At 42.7% G+C, this 21,635-nt stretch overlaps 1 protein-coding gene across 9 annotated transcripts in view; it reads left to right on the top strand.

The window, feature by feature from the left end:
* The window catches only part of ablim3 (actin binding LIM protein family, member 3), a 45,152-nt gene extending 25,212 nt beyond the window's left edge, over positions 1-19,940 (top strand). The window contains exons 3-22 of one of the 9 annotated variants that reach the window (XM_084941922.1): positions 1,798-1,913; positions 5,037-5,163; positions 5,310-5,403; positions 7,739-7,826; positions 7,942-8,000; positions 8,159-8,230; positions 10,367-10,528; positions 11,456-11,485; positions 11,610-11,736; positions 12,314-12,409; positions 12,734-12,784; positions 15,890-16,006; positions 16,181-16,251; positions 16,500-16,668; positions 17,773-17,802; positions 18,086-18,141; positions 18,343-18,409; positions 18,522-18,532; positions 18,636-18,716; positions 18,811-19,940. In XM_084941922.1, coding sequence (XP_084798048.1) covers positions 1,798-1,913; positions 5,037-5,163; positions 5,310-5,403; positions 7,739-7,826; positions 7,942-8,000; positions 8,159-8,230; positions 10,367-10,528; positions 11,456-11,485; positions 11,610-11,736; positions 12,314-12,409; positions 12,734-12,784; positions 15,890-16,006; positions 16,181-16,251; positions 16,500-16,668; positions 17,773-17,802; positions 18,086-18,141; positions 18,343-18,409; positions 18,522-18,532; positions 18,636-18,716; positions 18,811-18,924 — 1,738 coding nt within the window. In that variant the 3' untranslated portion in view covers positions 18,925-19,940. Of the gene's footprint in view, positions 1-1,797; positions 1,914-5,036; positions 5,164-5,309; positions 5,404-7,738; positions 7,827-7,941; positions 8,001-8,158; positions 8,231-10,366; positions 10,529-11,455; positions 11,486-11,609; positions 11,737-12,313; positions 12,410-12,733; positions 12,785-15,871; positions 16,007-16,180; positions 16,252-16,499; positions 16,669-17,772; positions 17,803-18,085; positions 18,142-18,342; positions 18,486-18,521; positions 18,533-18,635; positions 18,717-18,810 lie in introns of those variants that run through there. The other 8 variants (XM_084941913.1, XM_084941872.1, XM_084941863.1 and 5 more) reach the window with 8 other exon arrangements.
* Positions 19,941-21,635: the final 1,695 nt, after the last annotated feature.

Genomic DNA, 21,635 nt, shown 5'->3' with positions numbered 1-21,635 from the left:
ATGTGTGTGTATGTGTTGTCAGTGTATGTGGAGTAAACTAGAAGAGACAGCAAGAAGCCAAAGGGTGAATCTCTTCTTTCGTGCTCCGTCTGCCCCCTGTCACATTGCTGACTGTTCCATCTTGTACGTCCTTTCTTCCCCTCATCTTTCACTCCTGTCTTCCTTCTGGACGCACCTCCTTTGCTCTTGCTTCTTCTTCATCATTCGCATTATTCACTAATAATAATCTTTGCGCTCTTTAATCATCAGTCACATCGCCCTCTCTTCCTTTGTGTCCTCATCATTATTCCACTTTGACTTCTTTGTCATCACTGCTTCAGCTTTAATGGAGTCCGAATGCAAGTTTCACTTTTACACGTGAACGTATTTATAACGCAGTGGTGATCAAAGCAAGAGGACATACCCCTAAAGCCAGAAATAGCTTTACTTTTTTGGCCAGTTAAGAAAAAGAAAGCATTAAATATGTAAACAGAGTAAATTTTTAAAGCGCTGCAAAGGGCTGACAAGGCAAGAGTGTCTTGAGGGAGTGAGAGCAACACACAGGTAAAGACAAGGTCACAAATGCACGGAGATGCTTTTCTGCACCATCACAGCATTTCTGGTGCTTCGTTCTGCTGAACTATACAATGTGAATGCTATGTTCAGACATGTAGAAGAGATTTAGTCTGTCGTGCTTGGAGCTGGACACAAATATTCGCATGGACACATGTCTGAATTTTAAAATGTGCAGTTAACCTCTGGACCAGCCGAAGAGTGACATTCAAAATAAAGCCTTAGTGAAATCACTTTCCAGCAGCTTGTGTTTACCATAGCTTTAGTTGCATAATTTGTGTAACTGCAGCTTAGCTCTCATGTTTGGATGGTGCCCTTTTGTGAATAAAATAAATGCACAGAGGAGCAAGTCTCGAATATGTTGTTAGCAAAGACACACAGAGAGAGAAGACTTTATACGTGCTCTGAGCACCTTTAAGTGACTACATGGATGTGCTGCACTCATGTGTGCAGACTGGGGGCTCTACTGGAGACTCAAGCCTCCCTCTGGGTCTTGGCTCCGGCTCCAGGGCTCGGTGGGGGAGTAAAAGGATTACTGCCATCTATGTTTTTTACACAGCCTTCTCTAAGCCTTTTAGCTCCCTATTCATTCTCGTATCGTCCCTGGTCATAAGGAAATCAATCTGTCTCCTTGGAAAGGAGAGGAAAGCGAGTCAAAACAGTGCATCGTGATGTGGCAAATTTGATTTCATTGGTGTTGCCTGGTTGTCATATTCTCCGCCTGTCAGCAGGCACATGTTTTTGCTCTTCTTTATTCCTTCTTTCTTTCTTTGAAGCCTTGAAAACGGTGACCTGGTGGCGTCAGCTGTGTAGGAAGGGCAAGCTGGATGGCTAGACTGAGAGAGCAATAGGCAATTAAAATTAGTATGCGCTCCACGAAGTCTCCCTAATAAGTTTTTATTCTCACTGAGAGAGCCAGTTTTCCTTTCAGAAGCCCGTCGCATTATCGCCTCTTTAATCACAGAGCAGCCAGGTGCTCCTGTAACAATCAGCATCCTATTAACCCGTCATCACAACAGTTTGCAAATGTATTTTCAGTTTCATAGAGGATGTCGGACCACATTCAGCTTGTGTCAGCAGGATTATGGCCTGTCTGTCACCGAATCATGTCTCTGCCAGTACCCATTTGTTATTTCAATGAATACAGTAGACTTGGATGTAAACACAGAAGTACTGCAGGCGTTTTAACGCCCATTGTGCTCCGCTTTCTAATTCTCTTGTCTGTCTTTTTTTTTGCCTCCTCAGTAAACCCTTTCCAATCGGAGACAGGGTGACGTTCAGTGGAAAGGACTGCGTGTGCCAGCAGTGCTCCCACACACTTGTCAAGTCAAATGAACCGATCAAGATCCACGGGCCCAGCCGTAAGTCCAGCGCCCACCTCGCTCTGTCCGTTCTGTTTAGGGCCACCAGGCGCTACGGTGCGCTAAAGCTAATGCGACATGTCCACGAAGCCTACTTTGCTCATTTAGCTAATCGTGTGTCTGTCAAATCAGCGGAGTGACCTGCCGCGTTGATCTGCCAGTTGAGAATTATGCAACACAAACAGACACATACTCCACTTCTGCCAATTTCAAACATACAGGGTTTAGTGGTTTTGTTCACTGCATGCTCACATTTATATCATATAGTTGTTTATTAACAGAAATCATGAGCCTGCTACCATGTGTGTTACTAGATCTTTGACTGCATATAAAAAAATGAATCTAGCCTTAGTGATGTTGGGTTTGTGACTGTTTTAAAGACTCATTAAGTTAATGTCAAAGTGCTTTAATCTCACATTCTATCTGAAGGGTACCAGATAGTGATAGCTGTAACTGCAAAAAGACTTCCAGTCCTATTGAACTGTGTCTTACCTTTGTGAACAAGCTCTTGCTGAGTCAGTCACTCATTTCGAGTCAGATTGAATAAAAAGTGTGGTCTGTTTTTTAATCTCAGTCATACTGTGTTTTAAAATTTAGGATTATCTGTGGTAGGAAACCACTAATGGCTAATGGTTTGTCAATCATAAATCATTGGTCGCTGAGCAAGCAGTTAGACCAAGATGGCAATGGTGTTAACGCTCATCTAGATGCTTCATAACAGAACTTCCGAAACCAACAGGTGATGTCACCTGCATCCACCTTATTTTACAGTCTATGATAAAACCTGAGGATGAATGACAGGAAGTAGAGACTAAAAATTTTTTAAGATGGTTGGTTTATTCCTGGTACCAGAGCTGGATGATCTACATGCAGTAGCAGAGAGGAGGTGGTGTTTAAGCTCTGTCTTGGAAGTCTCCCACAGTCTGCACAGTCATCCTGCTGGCAAGAGTAGCCCACTCAGAAAAAGTCCTAATAATGACAGAATACTTCAGCGAAGTTCACAGAGCTCTTCCTTCCTCAGTTCATTCAGATATGCGTAATTCCTCCTTCTGCAAATCCTCCGCAACTGTTATGCAGGAATTTCCCAGAGGGATTATTAGTAAAGTTATTTTTCTCCTTCTCGTTATTTAAAATGACAAATTACTATGATACAGCAGCAGGATAGTGACTGATAGTGAATCATTTGTTAAGCATAGCATACAGACAGCAGTCTGCTGCTCAGTGGCTGTGCAGTAACAACAGATGGCGTATAGGCAGTGAACAACAGTCCTCCCCAAATTGCTCCATTCAGCAGAATAAAATTCAAACAGCTCCCCAGGTACATGTTCATCACTCTGTCTTATGAGGATGCAGTGTGTGTGGACGGAACAGGGCACACACACTAATGCACTGCCTCATTTTGCATAACGATCGGGATATTTAAGAAGGTAAATAAACGCTTAGTGTGCAGAATTCTTAGAGGGAAAAAAAGAAAAAAAAACAGAGCTAAGTAATTATTAAAGTTTTCTCATGCATACACCAGTGGAAGCAAAATATAAAGAAATGAGGGGCGACATAAGATTTTTTACACAGTGCTGTAATTTCATTTGCTGAGCCTTCTTAAGGATTCGAATTCATTTCATTCAAGATTTTAACGTGATATATTACAGTGGGGTAAGAGCTCAGTGTGTATGACATGAATCCAACTTCCCCAGTTTTGTTGGGCACCTTTGTTGCGTATCAGCCCCCTCACCTACTCCTTTCATTTTCTCTTCACGCTACCCACACACAATAACAGACACACCACCGTACATGATTGATGAGGCTATATGTTTTGGGTCATAAGCAGTTACTTTTTTAAAAGTTTTTTTGTGGCAATTTCTGCACTTTGAGAAGTGTGTATTCACACACGTTCACCAAAAAACAAATTATATATATAAAAAATGAAATTAAAACTGAATGTATTTTAAGGTCTGAGCCAGGTGTGCGTGGCTAAATAAGGCAAGTTGTGTGAAGAAGAGCCATACCATTTACCATTAGTTTAAAAAACTGCTTTGACATCACAGATAAAGGCGTGGTGAGCAGCAACATTCCTGCATTATTTATTGTACATTTTTATGCGTCCATAGCCGGCTGCTCTTTATCACAAACATTGTTACGTAATTTTAGATGATCTAATACCTATTTCATCCAGTGGCTAAAATTAGAAGTGTATAATGACTCAGTAGAAGAACAGTCTGGGACTAAAATCCCAGCCCTTTTACACTCAGCACAATCACCACTAAATCACTTTTTAAGATTGATTTGGACGCCAGAAACCCAGCCTGCACTGTACACTGCAGTTTTTCACTACAAAACACAGTTTGTCTTGGCTGACGAAGCAGACTGGAGTGGTCCCTAGAGTGACTTACTCTCATGTGCAACAGAGCAGGTCAAAAAGGTTAAGCTAAAGCCAAGCCTCCATCTAGTACAAACAAACAGAGGGCTGACCCTTTTTTAAGCCTCCCGACGCTGCTGTTGGTCAGTAACACCTGCTGAAGCATCTTTCTGAGGGCAAAACCGATGTATGTGCTCTATGCTTGTATAATCAGCGCTAATGTACTTCAGGCCAGAGAAAGGTGAACTTTGGTGTCAGAGAACCTTGCTGGTTGTGCAGCTAGTGAGCTGTGTGTGGTGGTCTGTGGAGACGAGTGTGTGCTTTGCTGATTTACCCTTTTTTGATTTACATGAACTTTTCAGTTTAGTGATGAACTCCTGCTTTTTGTTGTATTCCTTACTTATCGGCTTGCCCGTATCTCTTAGTTTAACTAGTGAGAGAAATTTTAATAAAAACTTTTAATTTAACAATTTTGCCTCCCTGTCTACTTTTTTTTTTTAACCCGGACACTTTTTGTTACTTTCCCACATCCCCTGGACCTCTTAGGGGAGTCTAAAAAGCACAGTAGGTTTTATTTAAGGTGGTGGCAGTGATGAAAACTGCACTTAGTAGCTCAGAAAGTGCTTAAAGATGTACACTTAGTCCTTGGGCTCATTATGCCTTTCTCTGTCTCTTACAATTTCTACCGCTCCACAACATTTTAACATCTTATCTCTCTGCGTCCCTCTTTCTTTCCCTCCCTTTCCCTTTTCTTTTTTTTTCTCCAGACTGCGCTGGATGTGGAGCCGAGATCAAGCAGGGTCAGTCTCTCCTGGCACTTGACAAACAGTGGCACGTCAGCTGCTTCAGATGTCGGACGTGCAATATGGTCCTCACTGGAGAGTACATCAGCAAGTGAGTGTGTAAAGGGAAGGAAAACAGAGAGAAACAAAATTCCCAACAACTGCTCTGTCCTTCTTTATCTGCGGTTTCCCCAAGACAAGGCAAATTGTGTCTTTGACACTCTACTAGCAGTTTCTTTTATATGTTCTATGTTGCAGGGATGGAGTGCCATACTGTGAGGCAGATTACCACGCCCAGTATGGGGTGAAATGTGAGACCTGCAGCAGATACATCAGTGGAAGGGTTTTGGAGGTGAGAACGGAACCAGATGTCAACATTAGATGATCCCACCGCAGCAGCAGCACAGAAATCCAAATTGGAGTGAACCGCGGAGCGTAATCAGCGTTATCGTAATTGAACGGCCGCGTCGCACGTCCTCTGCGGAGTTTAAGCCCCGCTGCGCTTCAGGGAGCGACCGACTTAAGATTGAGGGGGTGATAAAACATTTTGTGAAGCTTTACTAAACCGAAACCAATTGAGCTGCACCACGTTGAGCGCGCCCGACAGAACATCCGAGCAGATTGACTGTTTCTACTTGAGGTCAAAGAGAACACAAACCACCCTCCACTCTGAGGAGGTTAAAAAAAAAACTAGACTGAGGCACAACTTTGTGAAAGGAACGGAGACAAAAAGAGAGTTTAAAAAAAAGATCAGAGGCTAAAAAGTGAAGGGTGATGTCAGAGGGAGACACAGAAAGCGGGATTAAAAATGCACAGAGTGAAGCAGTTTTTTAAGAGATTGCAGAAGGAGTCAGCAGCAAAGGATCTACAGCAAAGAGTTAGGAGTTGGGCTTAAGAAAGAAGTGAAGGGCGAGTAATGAGGAGAGCAGGGCTGGAAATAATGAAAGTGATAAAGTGCAGATGCTAATTAAATGTTTTGGAAGAGTCTCTGGTGGGCGTCTTGTGTCTGAGGGGACTTGAGGAAAGGGAGCAGATGTAGTAAAACTTTGTCAGACGCACACACAAACACACACATGCACATACAGGGTCTTGTTGTCCCTCTGCTCCTTCGCCTGTCAGAATAGCTGGTGTAAAGTGCTTTGTTCCTGACTGTCAGCCTCTCTAGGCTATTTATAGACATGGGGACATGTCAGCCTTCATGCTGCAAGTCTCTCTCTCACTTTCTTTTCCCACTGCATCTGTATCGTTTGTTCTCTGAACATGTGTATCTGCGCACGCTTGCATTCAGTCTTCTGTCAGTATCTGATCACATAATGATGCACTTCTTTAGGATGCAGCGTGCATATAGACTGACTCAGGGGAAGTCTCATGCAGAGGTTTGTAGCCCTACACATGCAAAATGCACTTCATTAAGGATAAGAAAAACTTAGGAGCTGATTATTGGCACATTGACAGATACCAATAAGTCGCACAGACGTCTGTTTGAGTGTTGTTTTCATTTATGCTGTCCGACGTCAAACACTCGGATTCATCTCTCTGCGTCTGTGTTTATAATTAGACTTTTTTTTCCCCACGGCGCAGCGCTTCCGTTTAACTTAACACAGCCAAAGGTTGTTAGTTTAATGAGTAGTTATATAGAAGATGGAGGAGGGGAGACATAAAGGGGGAAAGTGGAGGGTTGAGGATCATAAAACCGTCTTTCTTGTGTTTCACTTAATGTCTCAGTTTGGCAATAAATTTAGCAGCCTGTTAGTGCCACCACAGAGGTTCCTCATTTGAGATGGTAACAGCATTTGTTTAACTGATACCGTTTGGCCACCGATAGTAAACGCTCCACTGCTTGGAAAACAGACAGAAGTGCTGCATCCTCCCCCTTTCGTAGTAACCTGAGCAGATAGCGAGTGCGGTTAAGATGTGTCTCGGAAACAGCTGAGCGTCTTGCTGCACAGTGGCAGTTCTTGGAGGGAGCTCGCTCATCAGGTGCAACCGATTTCTTGGAAATCCAGTAAAAACGTGCGACTTATGAACACCAGGAAGATTCCGTGCAGCTTGAAATGATATAAAGTACCTCACTGTGCACACAAACACACCCACTTTAACTTGCATGCCGTGGGAGTTCAGCTGACACAGTTCAGGTCTCCTCGTCTGCAGTGCCTCTATAAATAGAAATTCTCGAATGGTGCGTTTAGGGAAGGCAGAGGTGATGGGATGGGGCCACGCCTCGGCCATCAGCCCCGCAGGGTTGCATGTGAGAAACATCAGGAGTGTGATCACTTTTCTGTGTCCATTTCAGCTGCACCGTGTGCTTGGATTTATCCCCTCGAGGCACCTTGCATGTTCAAGGGCATATTTCACACTCACATGTCCTTGACTTACATGATTCTGTATTGTACACACACATGCATACACATGCTTCCTCATGTGACTGACCTACGGGGATCTTTGATCTAATTATGTCATAGGGAGAGAATGGGTGGTTTCTAGCATGCTGATGAAACAGCTTCAGGCAATCCACTGGTCTCCTAATACTTTCTGAGGCTACTGGTGGCCAAAAAAGCTCATAAAAAACATATGGAAACAGTGACCTGCTCTGCTAGGCGGGGTGCGATTTTTAGATTAGCCCTCAATCTGTGAAAATCCTTGTGGTGATGATTTACGTTCAGCCACGTCCTCTCCTCATCACACAGGCAGGAGGGAAACACTACCATCCAACCTGCGCTCGGTGCGCCCGCTGCAACATGATGTTCAAAGAGGGCGAGGAAATGTACCTGACAGGTCGAGTATCCACACATATGCATGTTTTAGATTGTCCTCACCAATTTTAGAAAATGCACGGCATGCGGGGAACACCCAGCAACTGTGTGACTGCCCTCTTTCTCTTGCTCCTCAGGATGCGAGGTGTGGCACCCGTTATGCAAGCAAGCGGCGAGAGCAGAGAGGAGACTCAGGGTGAGCTGGACTTTCAATTCAGTCTTTGTGTTTACGGAGCACTAGTTTAAACAGTCCTAAGAGCATTTGACAGTGGTACAGAGAGAAGCCCACAGATATAGAGTGAAACTTCCTCACTATGTGAATTAACTCCCTCTTTGTCTGATTCTAACCCACAGCACAGACGCCTGTCCGAGGCCTCCATCTCTCCTCCAGGCTCCTCAATAGGCTCTCCCAGTAGAGTTATATGTGTAAGTAACCTGTGACTCTGCAGCTTTTAGTCACTTTTGGCTGCCACACTGCCACCGAGCCTACCCTTGAAGCACCTTTGCTACACTAGAATCACGAGCACTATGCTTAGGCTTGAACAGTCAAGCACAAAATAAGAGAGGCTGCTCCCTCCCTTGGCCTGTTCACTTTGTCTGTGTCCTTAACCTCTGTTGTCACTGCTGATGTGCCAGACATCCCATTAGATTTGAAATAAAACAACTGTGGTGCGACTGAACTCCTGTCGTTTAGTCTCAAGGGGTTGAACTGCATTGCTTCATTTATTGTTATACACATTCCCATGTTTTCAGGGGGCGGTTCAAAAGTTCAAATTCATATAAGCATTTTATAAACTGATTTATTTATGCTGATTTATTAATGCTTTTTGTCATTAAAGCATTAATGCTTTAATGACAAAAACTGTTTTGGCTGCAAGGACCGCCTGAAGTCTGGAACTTAAGAACTGCCAAAACAATGGGTTTGTTCCTTTTGCAAAGCTTTGTCAGTCCTTTACTGAATCTCTCTCTTCAGTTTTATTTCAAATCAAATGGCAAAATTGTGGATACAATGTGTCACTGTCTTCAACCTGACTGGATATTTCATGCTCATTTTCAATATTCAATGACCAAAAAGCACTCTACTCATTATACACTAAGTAAAAAAATTAAAGGAACACTTGTTAATCGGAGTATAGCATCAAGTCAGTTAAACCTCTGTGATATTGATCTGCTCAGTTAAATATCAGAGGGGGTTGGTAATCAGTTTTAGCTGCTTTAGTGTTAATGAAATTAACAACTAGAGTGGCAACCCTCAAAACAGGAATGGTTTTACAGCTGGAGGACAATGATATTTTTTTCTGTCATCTGCTTTCTCACTGTTTTGCATTTGGTTATGGTCAGTGCCACTAGGGGTAGCATGAGGCGATTTCTGGACCCTACAGTGGTTGCATTTCAATATGTACCAGAACATTTGCTGTGTCTCCCAGCACAGTCTCAAGAGCATGGACGAGTTCCAGGACACAGTTACTGTAGGAAAGCTGGACAGGGCCACATAAGGTCCTTAACCCATCAGGAGGGCTGATATCTGCTGGTTTGTACAAGGAGGAACAGGATGAGCACTTTCAAAGCTGCAAAATGACCTGCAGCATGGCACTGGCGTGAATGTCTGATCTAAAGACTGTCCAGGAGCTCAGTGATGCCCTGATGGTGCCTTCCAGATCTGCAAGGAGATCCTCCAGGCACCATCTGTCATCTTATTAGCAGCATGCCCCAACATACAAACCATACAAACTACTAAGTGCCCTTTTGACTCACTGGAATATAATTTAATCAAAATGGACTAGCCTGTTGCATCATTTTTTAACTTTGATTCTCAGGGCGTCTTTGAATTCGGCCCTCTGTAGATTGATAATTGTCATTTCCATCAAACGATGTGGCATCCTTTAATTTCTAACACATTACAGAGTCCATGTTGGTTTAGATATCCAGCATGATCTCCCCCTCCAATCTAATGTGTTGTCAAAGTGTTCCTTTAAGTTTTTTGAGCAGTGTTTATGCTGAAAACCACATCAGAGTGCCAGCCAAGCCTTATTCTTTGTTTAGTGCTTAGCAGTTGCACTTGTAAGTCCTGCCTTTTTGGCTGTCTGAATTGTTGCTGTGTATCACTGCAGTATTAGCATGTCAGGGGTTATCTGCATGCAAGCAGGAGTCACTGCTCCTTGCTCAGCCCTGCCCTGCTCTCTTCTCATAATCAATGACCTTTCTGTTTAAGGTGATGGATGAGGGAGAAATGCAGTGTAAGCACGCTTGTCATCCATACTGTCTCCACGCTTCCTCCCTCTCTTTCGCTCTCCTGCTGTCTGTGCTTCCTCTGCTTTCTCTCTGACATATGCTGATATCCTGAAGGTCAACAGCTTACAGTGCTGTCAGCTCCTGCAGCGTGTTCGTTTGTACCTGTGTGTTCCTCATCAAGTTTTCTCTGCCCCCCCTCTACGGCTCTCACTGTTTCACGATCTGCTTGCTATCACTGGTGAAGTTCTCATTCATTGTCCATGTGGTTGATGTTGGGTCTTGTTGCTGTAGCGCTGTCTTTTGGTGGGTGTATGTGTGTCCTCTCTCCAGGCCAGAGTGGAGAATGAGATCCTAGATTATAAGGACCTAGCTGCCCTGCCAAAGGTCAAAGCCATATATGAGGTCCAACAGCCAGACCTCATATCCTCCTCATACCAGCCGTACCACAGATACATCTCTGATGACAGACTAGACACTTACAGCTATGGGGAGGTACTGCAGCCACACACTCCAGGTCAAACACAGCATTGCTCTCGTCACTCGTCTCTTTTCAGGAAGATCAAAAGTGGGTGTCATGCAGTTTGATTGGGCATATTTTGTTAGTTTTCGATTTTCTTTTGATTTGGTATCGATTGATGATTGACTGATGTGATGTTTACAGAAGTACTTTTAAAGGTGAAAAACAATGAAACTGTCTTTTGTGGATGAGTGAACTGTTTAAAACATTTGACCGAATTTTTTTACATAGCAGCCAGTTATTTGTAGTGCAAATGTGCAATTAAATGTAAACATACTTACAGGAAATTATGTTTTCATGATTAAAATTTTGATTATATTTCATGTCACTCTCACATCTGTCTTCTCAAGAAGAAAGAGCTTGCAGGTGATCGGTTTGGGTTTTAAACAATGAACCTTGCAAGCTTCAACCAAGAAATAATGAATGCTAACCCTCATTTGGATTTTGCAGTCTAAAAATAAGATAAATAGCCACTTTCCCAGACAATGGATTAAACCTGGTCTTTGAAAAAACAGAAAAGAAAAATTAAACTGAAAGTAGACTAGACTCCGTATCTGGGAAACTCAGCAATAAAGTTTTAATCAGTCAGCTTTTGAAATCTATGAAAGAGGTATGGAAGAGGATTACAGCCACAGATTCAGTTCGGCATCTTGAGAAAAAAATCACAATTTACACTTTTTTTTCCATCCTGCCATTTTTCTCAGAATTATTACTTTAGTCCTACAATCTCAATTTTGTTTCCTACATTTGTATTCTGAAAACAAAGTCATGAAGCCCTATTTTCTTTTTTCTTAGTTTCTTTTCTTTAGCCCCTCTTCTACAGAGTGGTTATCTAAGAAACTGAATGAGTTGATTTCATTAAAATTTTAAACTTTAATTGTCTTTTCCTGTCTCCCCTGCAGTCACTTGGGACTCTCTCTCCCTATTCTCAGGTAAGCACTCTGAACGTAGCAGTGAATGTAGTACAAGTTCACCCAAGTGAGCTGTTGTCATTTCGGTGAGCTGTGTGTCTGTTTGCTCGTCTTTCACCTGACTTGCTTTGTTTGTCCCTTTTAGGACTATGACAGCCTAGATATAAAGCAAAGGCGGTGCTCCAGTCCTGGCTACATCGACTCACCAACTTATAGTCGCCAAGGCATATCACCCATCATGCCTCGCTCTCCACAGCACTATGGCTACCCTGGTAAGATGTCTGTTTTAGAAAGTTTAGGAAACCAGCTGCTGGAAACTTCATTAAGTCACATAACAACTAAGTAATAATCTTTTAATTAGAAGCTCCTGTAGAAGTTGTAGCCACATAGTTAGCATAAAGACAATGAATAAACTCAACTGTGTCGTCCAACTAGTTGCACAAAAGCAAAATGTCAAACTATTCCTTTTACTAGAGATCAAAGTGTTTGTCATTTCCATCTGTCATTACCAGTTAAGACAAATAGCCCCTAATATATTTGTACTGGTGACAAATATCTGCCACAGTAGCTGCTTGACTGTCACCTTTGCTGCAGTTGCTCCTTGGCTATCATTTCATTTAACTCTTACACATGTGCGTTGAGGCTATAATTACTAATTACAGTTCTAAACAGCCCTCTATGCTGCTGATAAGTCAATAACCTTTGTTGTTACACAAGTAGAAAGGTTACTGAGTGTCACCTTGTAATTTTAAACACACTTTTGAGCTGTTTGGCTTTCATCTGCATGTGCTGATGCCTTCCTTCATACTCGTGTTTCCTTCGCTGTGATTGGGCCATGGCTGGCTGCAGGCTCTGAGAGTGGCAGGAGTTCACCTTATTATAGCCAAGACGGGCGACCAAGCACACCCACCACAAACCAGCCCCCTAAACATTTTCATGTACCAGGTAGGACTCCTCATCTCCTCACATTCACACTACTCTCAGATTTATTTATTTATTTTTTCACTTCACAGAGAAGATTTCATCAGCCATTATTCACTGAAGGAAGTCCTTTAAAAAAGGTCATATTAAGTTGCTCAGGAATGAGCGTGTGTGAAAATGTGAAAGTTGTATATTTATACAACACATAATCAATCTGGCATATTCTTCCCCTCATACTGCATATTTTTCTTTACAATCATCCCTCCTACCTCGCCTGGCAGTAGTTCACATCCTCTCCTCCTTTACTCCTCCATGTTTCACGTCTTCATCTCCTCTTTCTCTCCTCAGCCACAGGGGATCCCAACATCTACAGGAAGCCTCCCATCTATAAGAGAACGGGTACAGTGCAGTTAGTCCTGCCGTAGCCTGCCTGTCCTTCTGTCAGTTTTAGTCATGCTTTGTTTAACCCGATGTAGATGTGTTTACCGGCCTCTCGCCATTCAGCTTCGAGTAGTGTCGATGTTCCAGCTGTTCAGTGAAGCCAAAGCCTGCACAAACAAAAACAGCAACGATTAGAAGTGCTAGAAAAAGCACAAAGGGAATAGAGTTTTGACTTGCGCGGCTCATTCCAAAGTTGAAGAAGGGGATCAGTCAGACTTCTCGCATTAGCGGCACTGAGTGAATATAAAAGAGCGATGTTTTAGTGTGCATGCCACAAGCATATGAATATGCTTGCTACCGCGCGCAGCTCCCGACAGGTTCTTGTTGGCAAATAGTGCTGGAACAGGCCATGAATGAAGTGAAGGTTGTTCAGGCGTGAGAAGCGTTGAGTACAGAGGGCTCTGAGGACAACACAGTTCACCAGAATAGAACAGAACAATGGAACAAAGCGCACTGGAAAAACTGTTTTGTAATAGAATTTTAGATTTGCTGTGGAGTCTTCTTTTATTTGTCGGCCTTGCCTTTTCTTTTTTTTCTTTTTAATGTGGGCTTAAACCATTTGTTACAAGTGTTCCAGCTCTAGAAAACAAATAGACTTGTTGTTTAAAGCAGTGGTCCCCAACCCCCGGGCCTCGGACCGGTACCGGTCCGTGAGTCGTTTGGTACCGGGCCGCGAGAGTTGAGGCTCAGGTGTGAAATGTATAGTTTTCAGGGTTTTTAATCGGTTTTCAGCGTTATTTTGTTATCGTTTTTATCGTTTACTCGGTTTTCCTTGGTCTTTTCACTTGTGTTATGAATAAATTTTCTTTTTTTCGGTACCGGTACTAGTTTTATTTTGTTGTATTTATCCGCGACACCTTAAAGGCCGGTCCATGAAAATGTTGTCGGGCATAAACCGGTCCGTGGTGCAAAAAAGGTTGGGGACCGCTGCTTTAAAGTCTTTATTACGTTCAAATAGCATGGTGGTGTGGTTAACACGAGATGCTGTTTTTTGGGGGATTTTTTTTTTCACAAGGCCCAGCAATTAAATGCGCTTGAACTTTCTGGGTAGTGTGCATCAGTAACAGAGTCTCTTTCATTAAACTGCATTTTAAAGGCCTTTTCAGCTGAGAGTCATAAGACCTCTTGATTGAGGACAGTCTTATCTCTGTTGTTGTCCTGCATGCTTTTCCGTGCTGTGCGTGTATGTGTGTGTGTGGGGGTTAGTCAGTGAGCAGCGTGTTGACTCCCGTCACCCATCAGTGTCTCTGTTCTAAAAATTAGTACATCACTGGTCACGACGCTGCCTCGCGCAGTCCTTTACACACGATTAAGAAAGTAGCATGCACTGTAATTGGCAGCCTTTGTTAGCTCGCCTTGTTTGAATAATGACATTTAACTCATGCATCAGTGATATTGATCCCTGTACTTCATGTCTTCCTGAATAGCCATTGATTAACATGTTCTCTTGTGTCAGCGCCAACCACACCCCATGTAAACCCAAGGCCACAGCAGATACACGTGCTTTCCATTTGCTTTGTTCGCCAAATGCCAGTTATGTACTAATCAGTTAGCACCCAGTCAGCTACATGTATGCCTTCCGTGTGGGTAGCAAAGCACTCACATTGGATGCTCCAATAATGTTGCCCTTTATCTTTGCACCTCTTTTTTTCTTTTATTGCATCCAATCACTTTTACTCACTTCCCTCCACCTTCTGCTCCACTTTACCCGGTGACCTTACCCCTGTAAGTATCTCCCTCCTTTCACTGTTTCAGTTACTGTCAGTGAATAGATACAGAATTTCATTTGTCTTCATGCGTGTGTGTCACTGTATTTCGCATTCAGTGTTGTGCAGCCATACTTCCTCTGACAGAAGTATCAAGAGCGTTCAATATTGCTCTGAATATGTGTTGGTGTCGTGCATCGTATACATGGGAATTCAATGGGCCATGGATTGGATCTGGCATGGCTAATGGCTAACAGAGTGAAGAGCGATCTATGCGACATTACACCGCATGTCACTCCCATTGACTTCCGTTGACTATGCTTTAGTGCAGAGTGGCATCAATATCACCGCCTCACACCATTCGTGAAATGAATGTGAGCCTCAGGCTGAGCCGTAACAGAACTCCCCTTTTAATGCCGGCTATTTTCCCGCCGTTGGCCGGAATATTGATCTTCTCTGACAAGAGCGTTGGATATCATAAGTGTGAAGCTGTGGAGTGAATGTGCTTCATCGCTGTACGTCTTTGTGACGCTCATTAAGATGTTTTTGTTAGTGCGCTGCTGGTGCGTGCCGTCTTAAAGCAATAGTTTGACATGTTGGGAAATTTCCTTTCACACTGAGAGCAAGATGAGAAGATCAATACCAATCTTGTTAAGTATCTGTCTGTTCAATATGAAGCCAGGAAACATCTTCGCTTAGCTTGACAGAAAGAGTAGATGCAGGGTGAAGCAGCTAGCCTGGGTCTGTAAAATGCAAGGCCCTAAAGCTCGTTAACAATCTAGTTTGGGTAATTCATTCAGAAACCAAGCACCATATCTTTCCTGTAGTTTATAGACACCAGGAGTACGCTGCTGCAAGCCAAGAAATAATCCACATTAATTTTAATTTCTCCACTCTGGTGTTGCAAGATCCTGTTTATATCTGGTTTCTACTAAAACCAGAGGATTGTCATCATAGTGAAGTTTCCAGCCTTTGTGCTAAGCTGCGATGACCCTCTAATAACATAGGTGGGCAATTAATTTTCCCAAGGGGCCACATGAGAAACCGGGACTGTTTTTGGAGGGCCGCACCAATAAGCTGAACTCAGTTCTCCTCATTATTAATTTTCTCTTTATAAGCATGTTGATGTATTTCTTCACAGCAGTCCTGACTTCTCATGTGGCCCTTTAGGAAAATTAATTTCCCACCCCTGCTCTAGTGACTCCAGAATCATATTGAACTAACAGATATAAGAATGGTTTATAATTTCCCATCTAGCTCCCATAAACTGAACAGGCAAACTATTCCTCTAACAGGCCAGTTCTTTTGGTTCTGCCTCTTTCTCTCTTAATTCAAACAGACAATCACGTGGATGCAGCCACCAAAAGCAGGACCAGTGAGGACATCCTCAGATCCTCCAGACTGTCTACCTACTCTCCAGAGCCATACAGCCAGTCAGAGTCTGACTACTACCCCTACACCAGCTCCCCCAGGGGTACGAAACACTGCTGTTTCACTTATTCAGAGTGTACCGATGGCACACATGGGAGAGCGGTTCGTTTTGTAGCCATATTGTCATGTTTATCCATTTACTCGCGCTGTTGCTGTGCTCCCCGCGAAAGTGCAAAATTCATAAAGGGAATCTCTTTCATCTCATTTCCTCTCCCAGCCTATCGGGCGCCGAGAAGACGCTTCTCCACGGGAGGAGATGAAGAGACTTGGAGTCACGGTCTTCAAAGAGTAAGAGCTTCATAATTTTCTCTCTTTTCTTCAACGTCACACTGAAGTAAGTCCTCACCTCAAAAGAAAGAAAAGAAAGAAAATCACCCATAAATGAATAAATGCACTTTTTTTAATCGCACGGCGCCTCTGCCGTCCTCCTTATTTGCTTCTCTTGCTCTTTCTCTCTCTTTCGTTTAATTCAACAACGCGTCCTTCATTGTTTCCTCTCCACCTTCTGCTTCTCTCCTCGCCCTCTTTCCTCGCAGATTGGGAGTGGCATCGGGAGGATGATTCTAAAGGAGGAGATGAAAGCCAGATCTGGTTCCTATGACAACGACCCCTGGGGCAGCGCGAGGAATTCTCGTAGCGGGAGCAAGGAAACACTGAACACAACAAGCTATGGCACCACGGCGTACAACAACACCATCAATGGCTGTAAGGATCCACCTATCCCACCCACCCCCAGTACATCCACCTCTTTTGTCTGCTGGTTTCTTCTGTTTCAGCAGGTTTATGACTGTCTTTCTGTACAGCCCTATATGTTGCCACAAGGGTTTTTTTATGAGCCTCAGTATGTCGCCGGCGTTGTGAGGGCGAGGGCGATGAGGTTTGCGGATGCAGGTCACAGAGGGTCACGGCCACTGCTGAAGGCTGGGTGGTGTATTGAGATGGAACGATGATGAGTGTGCTTAACAGCTGTGGTAGGCCAGCAGCAGGGGCAGATGTGGCCTGTCAGTGTTGGAGGGATATCTGATCACACTGATTTAGAAAATTTCAAGCTAACTGAAACAGAGTGCTCAACCAGGTGTGCTGAAATTCCAGATGTCACAAAGTCACATGCCGACTTGTTTCTCTTTGTAATAGTCGCACTTCGCTGCTCATACAGTGTATAAGCTACTGGTTATTTTATCCTCTGACATTCAGCCTCACCTCATCTCTATCAGACAGGTTTTTTCCTGCTCCCTTTGCTTTCTCACTCCAAAATTGTTCCGTATGGGTGGATCTACCCTTCCATCTACCTCTGTATCTATGTGATTCTCTCACTCTCACAGCTGGTGTCCCATATCCTGTTTTATTTATGAGCGGTAAGATCTCTCATTAAAGCCGCTTCTCAAATGGGAGTGAGCGGGGCTGAATGGGACTCGGCTCGCTGGTGGTGTTTGAAAGGCAACAAAGGCTTGTAACTGTGCAAGCTTGGGTGTTGCAGTTAGATGTTGAAGCATGTAGTGTGTTTTTTGCACACTTGTGCATCTTATTTTCCTCGTTTTTTAAAAGATGCTTGCATGTTCCCTGGCTTTATTGCCCCTTTGATGTTTTGTGTTCCTCGCAGGGCTTGATGAATGTGGAACTTGCCCCCCTTTTTTCTTTAATTCCTCTTTTTGTCAAGCCTATAAAAGACAGATTGATGTAAAAACTCTACACTTATTTTCCCTGATGAGGTTTTTCATGAATTTAGATTAGGCTCATGTGCTGCAGCATTTATTGTTTTATTATTGTTGTTTTTGTGACAAGTAATCGTATCATCTGTTTATTTTACAGCTCCTCGGTCACAGTACAGCACCGATAGCGGTAAGTTCATCTGCAGAGCGTTTCAATATGTGGCTCTGATTTATTTAAATAGCTGTTTTTTAAGGCATCAGTTTATTATTGATCTTTTCCTGCTGGTTTTAATACTCTCGGATTCTTCGACCAGCATCATTTGCACACATCTGGAGCTCTAGGGATGTTTTTTGTTTTAGGTTAGGCATGAGCGCCATCTTATGGTGCCAGAATGCATGAAAACAACTGAACATTTAAGCAGCTCATGGCTAGACAGATATCATGCTGATGTGTTTTCTTTTTTCTGCCTCAGATTTTGTTTGTAAGTCAGCTTCACTACCGGGATATGGCCGCAACGGCATCCAGCGGGTGAGATCACACTGAACCTGGCAAAGCATGAATAGCTGTGACATATTCTATCATACATATTATTTGGCTTAATTCAAATAACTCTTTTGGCCCCTTTCACTTTTCATTATTACCTTCGGCCAGCTTTCAAGCTGTTTTATTAGTTAATTCCCCAAAGCTCGCTGCTCTTGTTAATCTCACTGTCCTACTCTGTTCCTGCAGCCTCAGAGTGCAGATTGCTACCAGTACCAATATGACAGTGGCAGCGAGGTCAACTGGGGAAGCAGAGGTAATTTAATATGAATTAAAAACACCTTATTAGAGCCAAGCAATTAATCTAACATGCTTTTTTTTTTCAATTGCACTGACTTCATTCTCTCTCTCTCTCTCTTTTCTCCCAGCAGAACACAAAGTAAGGCTTTTTTTTTTTTTTAAATAATGAAATTCCACTCCTTTTGTACCTGGGTATCTGAAATGTGTGTGTGTGTGTGTGTGTCCTTTCCTTTATCCTGCAGATTTACCCCTATGAGTCGCTCATCGTCACCACCAGAGGGCGCAACAGGCTGCCCAAAGATGTAGACAGAGCCAGACTGGAAGTAAGTTAATGAAATGAGACATTAACGGCCAAAGAAATCCCAAAACCATGACTAGAATTTGAGACTTAATTTCTGCTATGATGTGTTTTTCCAGCGCCACCTGTCCCCAGAGGAGTTTGTCCAAGTGTTCGGTATGACCGTGGAAGAGTTTGACCGGCTGGCTCTGTGGAAGAGAAATGAACTGAAAAAACAGGCGCGACTGTTTTAATAACATACAGACGTGTGTTGAATACTGCCATAGAGCCGGAGTCGGACTAACTGTAGGAGGGGACGGATAGAAATGAAGACTCCTACACAGTTACACTGCCATGCCCGAGAAACCTGTTCTACATCCCCTCACGTGATAAACCAAATTCTGGTCCCACCAGATGGACTCCTGGGATACCGAGAGACATTATGCACGCTGGACTGATAAACTTGTGTGCAACTTGTGTGGGGTGCAAGCAATAGAGACTGTCATACAGTAGTGTTTTGCTTTTGTTAAGCCTAAAGGATGAAGGATGGCGTGACCGTTAGTGACCAGAGCTGCAGTAGTAAAACATAATGAGGAGAATTTTGGCTTTGCCTTATTTGTTACGCTCTCTTAGGTATGACTGTGCAGCACCAGCAATCTGAATGAGTAGAATGTAGGTATAGCATATCATTTATGACACTTTATCAGTGAGAATGACTAGATGAAAAAGAGTGTGAGCCTGCGAGCATCGCTTTGCTTTTTTTTCTCTCTCTTTTTTTTTGCTTAGAGATGCATTTTGTTTACCTGTGTCCCCATTTTCTTGCTCTCTCACAGAAACTAAGAGACCTGTAGTTTACAACAATTGATTTAGATATGAAAACCAAACTGAGAACGCAAATGTACAATTCATCAGATCACTCTGGTTAAACTTATCAAAGATCACCAATAGATTCATCTCACTGTGCAGCTGTGCGATAACCTAAAAGAATGTGCAATCACGGCGGTCCTGTCTTTCTGCTTTTCTACCCGTTGCAATAGAATAATGACTAAATGTTTTAGGATGAGAGTTGTAGTCATCCATTTGCATTTGCTTTTTATTTATATACTTTTAGAATGGTAATCTAATAATTTTGTAGCTCCAGAGATTATATCACTCACAGATAAAACACTCTGCAAAGGATTTAACGTGCCGACAAAGATCCAGGGTTGTTGAAGACTTTGAATACTGTTATTTTTGATTTTTGTCACTAAAATTAAACTTCAAATCAAAACCAGCCTCCTCTTTTTTTTTCCTTTACTAGCTACACTTTTAATAGACTGTGGAATATTTGTTTTAGGCAACTCCCCTTATTTGCTTTCCAGGTGCTTGTGTAAGTATGAAGACTAATACCACCAGAGCCTGTTCACTTCCTGTTAATGCCAGCTGGGGTGCTCAGTAGTACTCACTGCATAGAGTACCAACAGTGTCGAGCCATCCCTCATTTCTTCATGTTTTATTTCAAAAGACTCAGACTCTCTGGTAATTTGGTCTTGAGCAATAGTTATCCAGCCTTTTGAAGGGTGTTTTAACTGTTTGGGTTTTTTTTATTTCCTTTTTTTCACTCATTTTCAGTCATGTCACAACAGCAGTCACTTCAAGATGCTTTACATTGTAAGGTAAAGACACCAGAATAATACAGCCTCTACAGCTATCTATATAATACGGTAGAGGCTCTGTCATGGTTTCGGGCTCCCTTTTAGCCAGTGGTGTTGGGGATTTTGTTAAAACTGATTGAATCATGAAAGAAAAAAGAAAAAAAAAAGCACTGTCAGATTTTTATTCTTCAGCATGAAGATCCGAAACACTGCCAAAGCAGTAAAAGCACATCTTTAAAGTAAAAAACACACAATGGAACACTATGAGTCATGGTTTGGCCTCCCCAGAGCCCAGACCTCAACATTATTGAAGCAGTGTGGGATCATCTTGACAGAGAACAAAACAAATGCAACCAACATCCAAAGAAGAGCTTCGAAAGTCCTTCAAGAAGCCTGGAGAACAGTTCCTGAAGACTACCTAAAGAAATCACAAGAATGCTTGGCTATGGCTGTGTTGAAGAATCAAGGAGGTCATACCAAATATTAACTTTCAAGCTTGTTGGAATTACACAAACTCTGCTCTTGCCTTATATACTGTAGTTCTACATATGCTTGCATGTTTCAATAAATCACTGCACCTCTTTCCTAACAATCCCAACGGATCAAGATTGATATTTATTAGTTTCACAAATCTAGTACTGATCATGTGTCTGAAATGATTCCTTTTTTCTCATAGCAAATCCTAGCATTCTGCTAATGCATGCTGATTGGTCAGCTATGAATTTAGGAGATTAAATGTTTTCCTTAATGGCACATTTTTTCCAAAAAGATCAATACAACAGATATCACTTTCATAGTGTGTTCAGAAAAAAAATAAAATGAAAAATAAAACAGTTTTCTAGAGATTAGGATCAGTGGTCCTGTGAGACTGCTAGCTGGTGGCCTGTGTTAGAAATTGTCTGCTCTTTGCTTATCTGAATTGTGAAATCATAGCAACGTCAAAGAGTGACTCATGGTATGCCTACCTGTGTGATTGTGCCTTGCACTGGCAGTTGTCTGTTTTGTCAAAACCCTTTATGAAAAACTCTACCTTTACTTTACTGCTATTTTTATTTGCTAACTATCAGGCAAGTCCCCTCTATGAAACAAGAAACTTGGAGTTAGACTTCTCTCCTATTTAAAAGGGGTTTGTTCCCATTATATAGCTGCCTGGAAGCCTGAAATCCTTGTACCTATCTGTCTGTCCTTTCTTTAAAAAAAATCTACTGCTTTTGACAGTAAAACCTCTACTTGCGCAAGTAGAATAGCCAGCTGAAGCTCTGCTCCCAGGCAAGTACAGACAGGGTCACATCATCATCTCTGCAACAGGTTCTTGTCTAAGATAAGCAAAT

This window comes from Perissodus microlepis, chromosome 2 (assembly GCF_051167445.1).
Source record: "Perissodus microlepis isolate ML-2025 ecotype Zambia chromosome 2, ASM5116744v1, whole genome shotgun sequence".
NCBI lineage: Eukaryota > Metazoa > Chordata > Actinopteri > Cichliformes > Cichlidae > Perissodus > Perissodus microlepis.
Note: the sequence above shows the minus strand (reverse complement) of the source record. Positions and strands in the feature narration are given on the sequence as shown.